The sequence below is a fragment of the Sus scrofa genome, chromosome X, assembly GCF_000003025.6.
Source record: "Sus scrofa isolate TJ Tabasco breed Duroc chromosome X, Sscrofa11.1, whole genome shotgun sequence".
NCBI classification, from domain to species: domain Eukaryota; kingdom Metazoa; phylum Chordata; class Mammalia; order Artiodactyla; family Suidae; genus Sus; species Sus scrofa.
Window position 1 is genome coordinate 97,915,022 of NC_010461.5, and position 13,776 is coordinate 97,928,797.

The 13,776-nt window shown below is 47.1% G+C and overlaps 2 protein-coding genes across 2 annotated transcripts in view; both read left to right on the plus strand.

Moving 5' to 3' along the window:
* SLC25A5 (solute carrier family 25 member 5) lies at positions 4,274-7,224 on the plus strand. Its single transcript, XM_001927440.5, has 4 exons — positions 4,274-4,530; positions 5,572-6,058; positions 6,312-6,452; positions 6,807-7,224. The coding sequence occupies exons 1-4, from the start codon at positions 4,420-4,422 to the stop codon at positions 6,962-6,964; spliced, it is 897 nt and encodes a 298-aa protein (XP_001927475.1). The 5' UTR covers positions 4,274-4,419; the 3' UTR covers positions 6,965-7,224.
* UBE2A (ubiquitin conjugating enzyme E2 A) overlaps positions 10,115-13,776 on the plus strand; it is an 82,416-nt gene continuing 78,754 nt past the window's right edge. The window contains exon 1 of the mRNA XM_001927284.4: positions 10,115-10,187. Within this exon, the coding sequence (XP_001927319.2) occupies positions 10,185-10,187 (3 nt within the window). The 5' untranslated portion in view covers positions 10,115-10,184. The remainder of the gene's footprint in view (positions 10,188-13,776) is intronic.

Genomic DNA, 13,776 nt, shown 5'->3' on the forward strand with positions numbered 1-13,776 from the left:
CTCATGGTTCCTGGTCAGATTCGTTTCCGCTCCGCCATGACGGGAACTCCAATATTCAGATAGATTTTGTCCCTGATCACCATTTCTCGAGATGTGATGGTTTTATGAAGTCCTATTCATAGCTTTTATCTGGCTGGGCAGTCTCCTGACTGCTTCCACAATGACACTTTCATTTCTCCCTTTCATTTTCACAGAGTGCTTTTCACCCTCCCACCACTGCATTACTGGTTATACCTTTTTGATGTATGACTACTCTGCTCTCCTACATACTGTTTCTCTGAGCCAGGTTTACCTTTCCTTTTCCTGATGCCAGTCTACCAAGTTTGAACAATACCTATAAAATTGTGTTTCCTTGCTTGTATTAACATTTTACATCCACTTTATTACCCATACTCTGGGTGTGTTAGTCCATAGATAATTGAGGCTTTCAGTATCATTTCTGACCCTCCTCCTTGTTTTTTACTAGGCACTGCCTTAGCTTTAGTTTCTTTTTCTTTCCTTTTTTTTTTTTTTTTCACCTTTTGTCGTTTTAGGGCTGCACCCGAGGCATATGGAGATTCCAGGCTAGGGGTCTAATCAGAGCTGTAGCCGCTGGCCTACACCACAGCCACAGCCACGTCAGATCCGAGCCGCATCTGCGACCTACACCACAGCTCATGGCAACACCAGATCCTTAACCCACTGAGCCAGGCCAGGGATAGAAACTGCATCCTCATGGTTTTTAGTCGGATTTGTTACCTCTGAGCCACATGGGAACTCCAACTTTTTTTAATTTTCAGACATAAAAACATTGCCCCCAGGAGTTCCCTTGTGGCACACTGGGTTAAAGAACTGGGACTGTGGAGTCCCATTGTGGCACAGTGGAAACGAATCCAACTAGCATCCATGAGGACACAGGTTCAATCCCTGGTCTCGCTCAGTGGGTTAAGGATCCAGCGTTGCCGTGAGCTGTGGTGTAGGTCAAAGACTCAGGCGAGGCGGCTCAGATCTGGCATTGCTATGGCTGTGGCGTAGGCCGGCAGCTGTAGCTCCAATTCAACCCCTAGCCTGGGAACCTCCATATGCCACGGGTATGGCCCTAATAAGCAAAACAAAACAAACAAAAAGAACTGAGATTGTCACTGCAGTGGCTTGGGCTACTGCTGTGCCATGGGTTTGATCCCTGGCCCAGGAACTTTTACATGCTGTGGGTGTGGCCAAAAAAATGTCCCCCCCCAAACCAGTATAAAGAATAAAAAATTTTAAAAAAGCTTCCCTGTATCCTTCTCTTGGCTTTTCCACATGTTAACATCTTACATAACCACTGTAACTAAGAATTGTATTGGTAGAATATTATTAAATAATCTATAGATATGTATCCAAATTTCACCAATAGTACCACCAATGTCCTTTTTCTGGTCCAAGATCCAATCGAGGATCACACATTGCATTAATCTGTCATTCTCCTTAGTCTCCTTTAATCTGTTACAGTTCCTCAGTCTTTCTTTGTCTTTCATGACCTTGACACTTTCGAGAACATCCAACTCCCTGAAGTATACCTGATCACAGGCAACCAGAAGTGCTCCAGCTCACAGTTGATCTAGTGAACTACCAAGTCATGGCATGAAGTTGCTTTTATTTATTTATTTTATTTTATTTTATTTTTATTTTTGCCTTTTCTAGGGCCACTTCCCGTGGCATATGGAGGTTCCCAGGCTAGGGGTCCAATCAGAGCTGTAGCCGCAGGCCTATGCCACAGCCACAGCAATGCAGGATCTGAGCCACGTCTGCAACCTACACCACAGCTCACGGCAACGCCGGATCCTTAACCCACTGATCGAGGCCAGGGATCGAACCCACAACCTCATGGTTCCTAGTCGGATTCATTAACCACTGCACCACGACAGGAACTCCATGAAGTTGCTTTTAAGTGACACATCTTGTATTTCGTCTTCAGTAAAACAACACTTAAGCACCATGGAAAAGGGACAAATTCTATGTAATTATTTGATCATCTTTTTGCAGAGAAAGATAAATCTGACAGAACAGTAGATGTGGAGGTACCTGAAACAGTAAAAGAGCCTTGGAATAGACTTTGGTGGGGGCACCATGTTCAAAGGGAAGAGCAGATGTAGCCACTGAAAGACAGAAAAAGGTACTTAAGTGATGGTGAGGTGGATCAGAGTAATTGATAACTGAATAAAAAGGCATTCATCAGAATGTCAAGAGGTCAAAGTAGAAAGGTTTGAATTGTATTTGGAAATGCATTCTAAAAACCAGCTCCCTCTAAATAAAATGCTCCGTGGATTTTGTTGTTGTTGTTGTTCTAGCTGTTAATTCTGTCACCAGTAGAGGTAGAGACTTATCACTTTCAGAGACCACACTCATCACTGAAACCACGCAGCAAGACCACATCGGTATCCAGCCGCACTACTGTTATAATCAGCTAATGAGAACAGAGTGGCCTCTCAGGAACACAGGTCAAAGAGACCCCCCCCCCAGGATCAACAAAGCTGGTGTCAAAATTGCACTTCCTTGAACACTTGCTGTGTGCTCCTCACTTCGGATTATTGGGGTTCTTGGGAAGATTAATGAATGGCAAAGTATACTTGGAGGAAGGACCTGACATTCCTGGAGGAATTCTGGAATTGGGCCCTTTAACAGGCAGGTCTGGAAAAGTGGGAGAGGGCAAGAAAGGAAAGTGAGAGGTATGCCACCTATGTATGCTGTTTGCTGGGCACCTAAGGTTCAGCTGCAGTTGGAGTTTTCAACAGTTATCCTTCTGCTTATAAACACGGCTGTGTGTATGATTTGATGACACTCTCAGCTCCTGTTCTGAATCTGAGGGAGTGCACTCAACTAACAAGTAGGTTTGTAAGGACATGTATGGCAAGTGCTTACCCAGTGCAGGGAGTAAGGGGCTCAGTAAACACTTTTCTTTTTTGGCTGTGCCCATAACACGTGGAAGTTCCTGGGCCAGGCATGGAACCCACGCCACAAGAGCTACCTGAACCACTGCAGTGACAATGCTTGATCCCTAACCCACTGTGCCACAAGAGAACTCCAGTAAGCACTTTTCCGTGGACACAATGGCTATCAATCTAACTTATGGATTCCTCTAAATTTTTCTGGAGTTCGGTAATCTACTCAATCCCAAAGACCAATCTAGTTCATACAGCCTCTTAACCTTCCTGGTATAACCTCTATCTTTGGCTTCTGGCTAAAATAATTTCCCCACCCCCAGCCCAGTCCTCTGAACGCTCCTCTGCCAATTCTCCTCAGGATCTTTGGTAAACTGCATTTGCAAACAGGGTCTGAGGCATGCTCACAGTGTCCCAGCTCGGCTGTGCCCCGATTTCCTTTAGTTTCACTCACCAAGCTCCAGGGCAGTGCCAGGAGAGGAGAGTGAGCACTTGCCTTGGCGCCAAATGTAAGCAGATGCCAAACAACTCTGTAACCAAGATAAATAATTTTTTCCCCTTTCAGTGGCACCTGAGGCAGGTGCAAGTTCCCGTGCCAGGAACGGAACCTGTGCCTCAGTTATAGCCCATGCCACATCTGCAGCAACACAGGATCCTTACCTCACTGCACCACACAGAAACTTCCGTGATAAATGATTTTTTAACACACTATTTTTTCATTTTTCATTTTATTTGGCTGCACCTGCCAGCCTACAAAAATTCCCCGGCCAGGGATGGAATCCACAGCATCACAGTGACCTGAGCCACACTGACAACGTCGGGTCCTCAACCTACTAGGCCACCGGGGAACTCCCAATACACTATTTTCAAATATCAAAAGTAATGCAAAAAATCTATGATGAACAATGTTTTGAAATTTAGAATAAAGACAGGCTCCCATCTTGCACTTGCGAGGCCCTGCCTCACTTGACTCGCCCTCCTCTCTGCCCTGGAACTCCAAGTAAACTTTATTTACAAAAACAGGAGACTAGCCAGTGAAGAGTAGTAGTTTGTCTACGTGTTATTATTTTTTTTTCCTTTAGTATTGCATTATATATTATTTATCTTGACTACCAAGTTTAGGGAGGGGATGTTGCTTGTTTGTCCCTTGAAGTCCTCTTAAAATACCGAGCCTCACCCTCGTCTAGGCCCACCCGGACCTCCACCTCTCTCCGGGCCCGGGACCTGGTACTCCCTGGGGCGGCCCTTCCTCGGGCCCGGTCAGGTGCTGCGGGCGAGCCCGGGCGGCGCGAAGGACCGCCCCTGCCCGGCTCCACCGCTCCTCCCTCCGCGCGCTGAGCCACTCAGCTGCCCCGCCGCCCCGCGCGCAGGGCCTCGGCGTCCGCCCCCGACGCCTACCGCCCGGGCGCCGGCTCCCCGTATATAAATCGGCCATTTGCTTCGCTCCGCCCCGCAGCCTCGGAGTCCAAGCCGGTTCCTTACCGTTCCCGCAGTCGCCCGCCTCTTCTTTCCTTCCAACATGACAGATGCTGCCGTGTCCTTCGCCAAGGACTTCCTGGCAGGTGGAGTAGCCGCGGCCATCTCCAAGACTGCCGTAGCGCCCATCGAGCGGGTCAAGCTGCTGCTGCAGGTACCTCCGGGACCTGAGAGTCCGACCAGGAAGTGGGGGGAGGGGGTCGCGCGGGAAGCGGTGCTCCAGGGGCTGGCGAGAGCGAACCCTCCGGACCTGTTCAGGGAAGTGACAGCGTGAGGGCAGGGCTGGCCGCAGGGTCGGGCCAAAAGATAAACTTGGGGGAGGTGCTTTAGTGACCAGAAGTTCAGGATCTAGGAGGGGGTCGGGGGCGGAGGATGGGGGTAGGGAGACCCGGGCCTGGGCATCCCGGAGGCAGTGAACTCGGATAGGGCAGCCCGGGAGTGGCTGGCTCCCAGGCCTTGGGGTCAAGGGCGAAGCCTGAAAGCCGGCGCTGGAAAGAGGGATACTTGCCCTTACCGAAGACCTCAAGGTCGCGGCAAGGAGATAATAGTCCGGGGGAGGCCATGCGGCCGGTGAAGCGGCCTCGCAGCCCAGCAGCCGCGCTCGGACCTGACCGGGCCGGAAGCCGGCGCAGGGAAGCGCGTGTCCCTTCTGCGTCCTCCCCCGCGCAGCCGCCGGCGCGTCCCCGCGGCCTGGCGTCCTGCGCGGCGCGCTCTCCTGCTTGGGCTCTAGAGGGCGCGTCCGCACGGGCGTAGAGCTGGTCACCCACAGGTCACCTGCGGGAGACCGGGGAGGAGGGAGGGGGCAGAGCAGGAGGGAAGCCGCTCCGGGAACCTGAGGCGTAGGCCACGGTCACCAAGGTGACCGCGCCCGACGTGGGATTCGCCCTAATGCCTCTGAACCTGGGTCTGAGGAAATGACCTTTCTCCCAGGTCTAAAGGTCACAGATATGCTTGAGGGTGCCCCTTCCCCACCCAAAGGAGTAGAAGCTTAATGCCTCCAAGGGTGCAGATCACCTCTTCCACCTGTGACAGCGTCAGAGGTTTAGGAGGGTCCAGCTTGTGTGACATAGAAGACTAGATTTGGGGAGGGGCGGACCAGTTAACCATTAAGGGTGTCCATTGAGATGATACATTCTCTTTCCATTCCCCTTCTCCGTGGTTATAACTTCCCGTTGGCCTCCTTCTCACCTGTCAGGTGCAGCATGCCAGCAAGCAAATCACTGCAGATAAGCAATACAAGGGCATCATAGACTGCGTGGTTCGTATCCCCAAGGAGCAGGGAGTCCTGTCCTTCTGGCGTGGTAACCTGGCCAATGTCATCAGATACTTCCCCACGCAGGCTCTCAACTTTGCGTTCAAAGATAAATACAAGCAGATCTTCCTGGGCGGTGTGGACAAGAGGACCCAGTTTTGGCGCTACTTTGCAGGGAATCTGGCCTCAGGTGGTGCTGCTGGGGCCACATCCTTGTGTTTTGTGTACCCTCTCGACTTTGCCCGTACTCGTCTAGCCGCTGATGTGGGCAAAGCTGGAGCTGAAAGGGAATTCAGAGGCCTCGGCGACTGCCTGGTTAAGATCTACAAATCTGACGGGATTAGGGGCCTGTACCAAGGCTTTAACGTGTCTGTGCAGGGTATTATCATCTACCGAGCTGCCTACTTCGGTATCTATGACACCGCAAAGGGTAAGTTTGCCACGGGCTTTGAAACCGTCTTCTCCTGAGATGGTTGAAAAGATCATTGTGCATCCTGATTTTCCGGAAGCCAGAAGTTGTGTGTGTGTGTGTGTGTGTGTGTGTGTGTAAGTAAGTAAGTAACTGCTGAAGGAAGCCAAGGTCACCCAGGGCAATCCCTGTGTAAGATGAGATGGTAGGGGATGTGGAGAACCAGCCAGGAAAACTCTGCTTTCTGGTCAAAGTGTCTCTTTCCTATTCTCAGGAATGCTTCCAGATCCCAAGAATACTCATATCTTCATCAGCTGGATGATCGCTCAGTCCGTCACCGCAGTTGCTGGGTTGACTTCCTATCCGTTTGACACTGTACGTCGACGCATGATGATGCAGTCAGGACGCAAAGGAAGTAAGTTCCACTTGAGCAGAATATAAAGCTGGAGGCGTGGGCATAACCTAGCGATGCCTGACTTGGAAAGATGCAGTCTGTTGAGATCACGGATGCACTGATGAGTGTGTCTACTCCACAGTTGCCTTGGAGCGGGCCCCTTGGATGCCTATGATGAGGATGCTTGATGGTCCTCGTATCCCTGTTCTCTAGTCACCATATAAAGATTTCAGTATTGCCCCCACTAATGTCTAAGTGTTGGATTTTTAAAAACTGACATTAGCTCTTAGAGGTAGGGCTCTAGCTTGGTCTAGTTAAACGTAAGGACTTTTCATCAGCCTCGGATCACCAATGCCTTGTCTTTGTCCTTTGCAGCTGATATCATGTACACAGGCACGCTTGACTGCTGGAGGAAGATTGCTCGTGACGAAGGAGCCAAAGCCTTTTTCAAGGGCGCCTGGTCCAATGTCCTCAGAGGCATGGGTGGTGCTTTTGTGCTTGTCTTGTATGATGAAATCAAGAAGTTCACATAAGTTATTTCCTAGTTTTTCTCCCTCAGTGAACAGGCATGTTGTATTATATAACATATCTTGAGCATTCCTGGCAGACTGTTGGCTGTCTATTTATCAATGGCAACTATGTACTGGTTGAAAATGGGAAGCAATAATACTCACGTGACCAGTTTTCTCTTAAAGCCATTTCCATGATAATGATGGGACCCAATTATATTTTTTATTTCAGTCACTCCTGATAAATGACAAATTTGAAGAAATAAAAAATATCTGAGATATAATTTTGTTTGTGGTTTATTTCCATATAAAATATATTTTATAATTTAATAAACGCTACAGAAGCTTTTGAGATGAAGAGCTTTCTTCTGGAGCCAATCTTTAGCCATCTGCTTAGCAAAGAATAGCTTGGTTTTGTGACTCCTCAATATTCGGATACATTAGCAAAAAGAAATTCAGGCCCAGAGCATCCAAAAACCATTGGCCCATTGCCTGTAGGCAGTCATAGCTGATGCACTGTCTCCAAAAAGTGCTACGTGCCCACCTTTCCTACCTTGTGGTTAGTAATCAAATACAAGCTGAAGACTTCTCATGGTGCAGCAGTTTAAGGATCTGGTATTGTCACTGCGGTGGCTTGGGTCACTACTGTGGCACAGGTTCCTTCCCTGGCCCAGGATCTTCTATATGCCACAGGTACAGCCAAAAAGAAAAAAATACAAACTGAATTGTTCACTTTAAAACAGTGGTTCTAGGGAGTTCCCTGGTGGTCTAGTGGTTAGGATTCAGTGCTTTCACCACTGTGGGCCTGGGTTCAGTCCCTGGTTTGGAAACTGAGATCCCATACTACATACTGCAGCCAAAAATGAAGTGGTGGTTCTATGAATTTCATCTCATTTAAATAAGAGAATTGTGAAATATTCTTAACCAATTTTTATCTACTTGCCTTCCTTCATCCATCTTCACCTGTCTCAAGTCAATTTAATCTCATTCAAAACAGGATTAGAGCTGGCACAGTTATGCAGTGCTGAGATGGCACTGCTGTTAAAGATTATGGAGGGAGCATCTTACAGCCTCAAAACTTGTTTTACAAAGAGCAAATGGAGCATCCGCATTTTGCCTAACATGCTAAGAGTAAGCCCAGTCAATGGAGGACATTTGTTTCTTTTGAATAAACCCTTATTTGGGATCCACATGAGAATGTGTTTGCAGTTTCTGTAGCTCTTGATAAGGCTTCAGAAATCCAGTGGATTTTGCCTGTAACCTGAGATTTGTATGAAGAATAAAGCAACGTGGCTGTCAAGCCACAACATTCCAAGTAGAAAATGACAGGCAAGGGAATCTGCTTGCACAGGTAAAACTCATTCCTGAGGAACATCACGGATGCTGGTGTGTTTTAAGTGCTGCTCCCAGCCAGCATCTGCATAGCAGTCATTAATGCCCAGGGGATCCTAGAGTTTTTTGTTATTGGCCCCTTGGCTAAGCACCTGAATCACAGTGTAGCTTAGTTGTTGAGAATTCTCACACACACACACACACACACACACACACAAAGTTACTTAACCAAAACTCTACTGGTATCAGAGAAGCCTGGATTCTGCCCCTAAGTTACTTAGTTTCTCTAAGCCTCGTTTTCCTCTTCTATAAAATGAAGATAATCATAATGCCTGCCTCCTAGGGTTGTTGCAAGGATTAAAGAATTTATGTAGGAACTCCTGTTGTGGCTCAGCGCTTAACCAACCCAACTAGTATCCATGAGGATTTTGGTTCGATCCCTGGCCTCAGTGGGTTAAGGATCTGGCATTGCTGTGAGTTGTGGTGTAGGTCCCACACCCAGCTCAGATTCCACACTGCTGTGGCTGTGGCATAGGCCAGCAGCTGCAGCTCTGATTCGACCCCTAGCCTGGAAACTTCCATATGCCATGGGTGAGACCCTAAAAAGCAAAAAAAAAAAAAAAAAAGCAAATCATCTATCATAAAACATACATAATAAACACTTTATAAATGGTAACTAGAATAATTATTAAGACACGTAAGATTTCAGGGGCTCCAGATATCTTTGGGTTTTGGGGGGTTTTTTTAGGGCTGCACCTACGGCATATGGAAGTTCCCAGACTAGGGGTCCAATCGGAGCTGCAGCTGCCAGCCTATGCCACAGCCACAGCAACGCGAGATCTGAGCCGCGTTGGCAGGTGACCTATGCCGCAGCTTGTGGCAACACCGGATCCTTAACCCACTGAGCCACAACGGCAACTCCCAGAAATCTTAGTACCTGGATTTGAATCCTGACTCCGCAGCTTGCTCAGTTGTACGGTGTTGGGCGAGTCACTTAATCCCAGGTCTCAGTTTCCTCGTCTGTAAAATGGGGATATTTTATGTGCTAGCCCTATTTCCTAGGGATGTTGGGAGTGAGAATTGAGTAACATAAAGCATGAAGAGCAATCATCGTGGCGCCTGGCATCTAGTAAGCACCCTACTGTGAATTCTGTGAATTTTTTCATAATTAAGCATCCATTTTGTTGAAGGAAGATCTGCCCAAGCAGAGAACTACTCAAAAATGAATTCAAACCCACTTTTCTTTCTCTGCAACAGCCTAGACATACTATTTTGTGGAGCATTTATATAAAATAAACTTCAGCTTCGGTCTTTTGCAGAGAATTTGATCCTGAAAGGGGATAAGAGGCTCTCCACTGAGGGCTGCAAACCACAGTACAAGAGAGCCCAAGCCCCCTTTATAGTTATTACAATAGCTGTGGACTCACTGCGCTGGCAGCTATTAAAATAAACCTAGGACCGAGCATTAATGATCAGAAAGCAAGTGGTGCCTCTGACAATTGGGTGGCTGACATAGATGAGGGTTTTTTTTTTCCCTCTCTCTCTTCTTTCTATTCTTGTTGTTCAATGATTTTTGAAATTTAATTTAAAGACAAAGTGGTTTTAATCTCTCCAAGCTGTGCAGGATAGTGCTATAGAATTCATTATGTCCATTATGCTCATGCGAACATTGATGGTACACAATCTTAGCAACCCCCTAATTTATGCCGTTGTTTTGTTACTATTCAATGCCTAATAGAATCCGTGAAGCCTGATTCCAGGTGAGAGAGCCGGAATACAGGTCAGCTCACACACAGCCGCGCTCCCCATTCCAGGGGCCACTCGGCTCAGTCACTGGAGGCAGTGTGCTCCCGGTGCTCCGACCGCTGGAGAAAGAAACCAGGGTGTCTCCCCACAGGGGCAGTTGTCGTGGATGGTAAGTCATTTAAGCCATTATTTTCGTATTAAAAGAGATGTGGATATGTTAGAGAGTCTATTGCACAGTTTGAATGCGTTTTAAAGCTGCAAAGAGAGTTCTTATGTACCGGGGACCGTTTTCTGGCACTGCCCTCAGACCCAGGGCGGGGGCGGGGGGTACCTTTCAGCCTCCTCTGCCATTATGGATACTTCGGTCGACAACAATTGTAAAGTACTGCTATAGCGGATAATAGATTTTCAAGCGTCAGGGTTCCTGGGGTAAATTTCTTTTCTCCTGTGAAGTTTATGAGCATAATATTTCTAATTTGTCTTTGAGGTTTTCAACCCGTTAATACCTATCCATAGTAATCAAAGTTGAACAGTAAAGATATAACTGAAAAGCAAACATCTCCTGGTCCTCCTTCCCTCATCCCAGATCCCCCTCTTCAAAAATAACCATTAGGAACAGTTTCTTGTCTAGCCACACGCTCCCCCGCCCCGCCGATGTGATGCATAGGGTTGTAAGAGTAGCTGATTTGTTTTTTATCTGATTCATATTCTGACTGCTTGGATTCAAAATGGCATGTTTGTTTTAGAGCGGTGTCAGACTGTGGGGTACCAGGACTCACGGATGCTGTCAGAGGCAGGAGGATGGGGAAGGGGCAGCTTCTGGACTCTGAGCAAGGATTTCTAAGTGTGATCCTTTATTAAAACCTTAAAAGGAAGCCAGGTCTTTTCCTGTGCAGTTTTAGCTTTGGTCACCGAATGACCTGGGGGCAAGTCCCCTCCCATATCGGAGCCTTAGTTTCTCCTCCAAAGTCCCTTCCAGTTTAGAGGTTCTCTGACTCCATCATTTTTACATAAAGTGGAATCTATGAAAGGACCAGGATTAGGCGGTTTAATCTTTCCTGAGAACATTTTAAAATATCTAACACAGTCGTAAGTGAATAGTCTCTGACTCAGAACAGTCATTTGCAGACTGTGTGGGTGGGTTGGAGTTGGCAAGTAAAATTACAAATGTAAAGATTTACATTAATTTCGGGACCAAGAAGCTGAGCAACAAAATTGCAGCGTGGAGTTTGGGTCAAAGGTAATCTGATTTATCTCAAAATAATTAACATCTATCTTTTCAAAGCTTTGTCTTATTATGTGTAATGTGCACTTCGGTATGCAGGCGGAGATTTATTTGAACAACAAATATTGGATGCCGCAATTTCTGGACACACACAAAAAATGCCTTGTTTTCCACTCAAAATGTTTGGAGGAGCTTTCCCATCATTTCAGCCATTATTTGCTTTAAGTGCAGGTGAACAAGTTCAGATGCATGGTGCTCTCCTTAGCCAAAGGCTTAAAAGAGCCTTTGGTATCCCAGCAACAAATATAAACAATGTTCAAGTAACAGATTGGGCAGTACTTTCACTGTACCCTCTTTGGAGACACAACTGAGTTAAATGAAAAGAGTATTAATCCCTGGCTTTTCCATGACTGTCCCTCGAAGAGGAGTCTCATTTTGATGGTCCATCAAATGAAAAACGGATTGCATTTCCCTGGGCAACTTTCATAACCCAGGGAGGAAATTTAGCACTGTCGAGATTTACATATGTCGAGATTGCTCTATCTAATCACCTGACACGTTTCCGCCGTCTTTAATGTTTTCACTCCCACAACGGGGATGGTTGTGGCCGTAAAGACATAACCGGGGCAAAGTCGGTTGGCTGGCTATTGACAGGTTGGATGGCTACTGACAGATCAGCTTCCGAGGGCCTCGTGTTTGGGAGTGCAAAGGGAAACTCTTCTGGCTAAACGAGCCTCCAGTGCCCTGCGGGGCAGGGAGCAGAGCCATCTCAACGCAGAGAGAGAGGTACCGTGAACCTTACGATGCCTCAGCCTCGGAGCCAGCCTGTGCCGTAGCAACATATTCATTTGATCATCCAGTTTTGCAAAATTTTTGGAAGGAAGATACCTTTGGGTTTTTTTAAACAGGGCACCCAAATTACCTACTCATAAACTGTTACCCCCACAAAACCTGCATCGCCTCCTGCTGGTGGAGCTGGACTAGAAGGAATGTGGAGGCAGCCCCGTCAATCAGGGCAGAGGCGTGACCAGTCCCGGACTCCCCTCGGCTCCCCATCTTCCTGCTCGGGAATGGCTCAGGAGACCTTTTGGAGCCAAACTCTCTCACTTGATGACTATCCAACTGTTGCTTAACTGCTTTGCGCCTCTGTTTCCCCATCTGGTAGGTACAACAATACCTACCTCGAAAGACTAGTGTGGAGATTCCAGGGGTGAATGTGGGCAAAGCGCTTAGAACAATGCAGGACCCACAGTACACAATTTTGCTATTTATTATAACTGTTATGGTTTGATTGGAATGCTTTAAATGATTTTCACTTCATCCATGGGAGACTGATGTAATGGATTGATCCCTGACCTACAGATCTCTAAAACAGTCGCAAGAAAGTGCCACATGTCCTAGAGAAAATGAATCCCCCCCCCACAAAGCAAAGGTTGTAAAGAAAGAAAAGGACAATTGGGGAAGGACTGCAGAGGAATATGTGGTGAGAGTAATAATTCTGAACTCTAAGAGCACTTACTTTACCACACTCATTATCCAAGGGAACAAAGGCCAAAAATGAATCCATTCGGCCTCGCACCCCACACCAAGACCCCACTGCCTGCTGGCCTGCCCGGGGGCACTGGGTGATTGCTGGGGTTCCCTTTGCTCTTGTAGTATTTCAAGGAATTCATGAGATCTGCTTACCAAGTTTGTGACTTGACTCCCTGGGGAAAGAAGCTTCTGGGGAGAGGTGATGCACTGAGGCCTTTGGAAGCAAAAGATCTCCTTTCACTTTTGCAATTATAGTCAGGTCTCTGGAGCCCCTTAGTAAAAATTGAGTCTCGTAATGGGCTCAGCCTAGCAATGAAGGTCAGGGGGTAAAAGTGCCTGGACTTCTGGGTAAAAGCATGCTGTTTGCCAATTAGGATAGAAACATGTGAGTTTGGTCATCAGCTCCGTGCTTGCCTGTCTGTCTGTCTTGTATCATATCACACCTCATCATTGGTTAGTGCCTCAGCTTGTCCACTAGAAAAATTGGAAATCAACTTCTCCTGTTTGGGTTACAATATCATTTCTTTTTCTTTTTTTTCCTTTTTTTTTTTTTTTTTGTGTGTGTGTGTGTGTATGTGTCTTTTTAGGGCTGCACCCACGACATATGCAGGTTCCCAGACTAAGGGTCTAATCAGAGCTACAGCTGCTGGCCTACACCACAGCTCACGGCAGCGCCGGATCCTCAACCCACTGATTGAGGCCAGGGATCAAACCCGAAACCTCATGTTCCTAGTCAGATTTGTTTCCCCTACACCACAACGGGAACTCCCAATATCATTTCTTAAATCTGCCAAGGGCTGTGGCCTTCTTCAGAATTTCTAGAGCGATACAGACTGGATTTAAGTTAAGCCTGCTTCTACCGATTAAATGATGGATACAACCAAGTACCAGGGATTTCTCTAAAACTACAGAATCAGGATCATAGCTAATTATTTTGACCTCCTATGTGCCAGATGTTGTGCTAAACAGGATTAACTCTCCAGATCCTCTCAACAGCCCT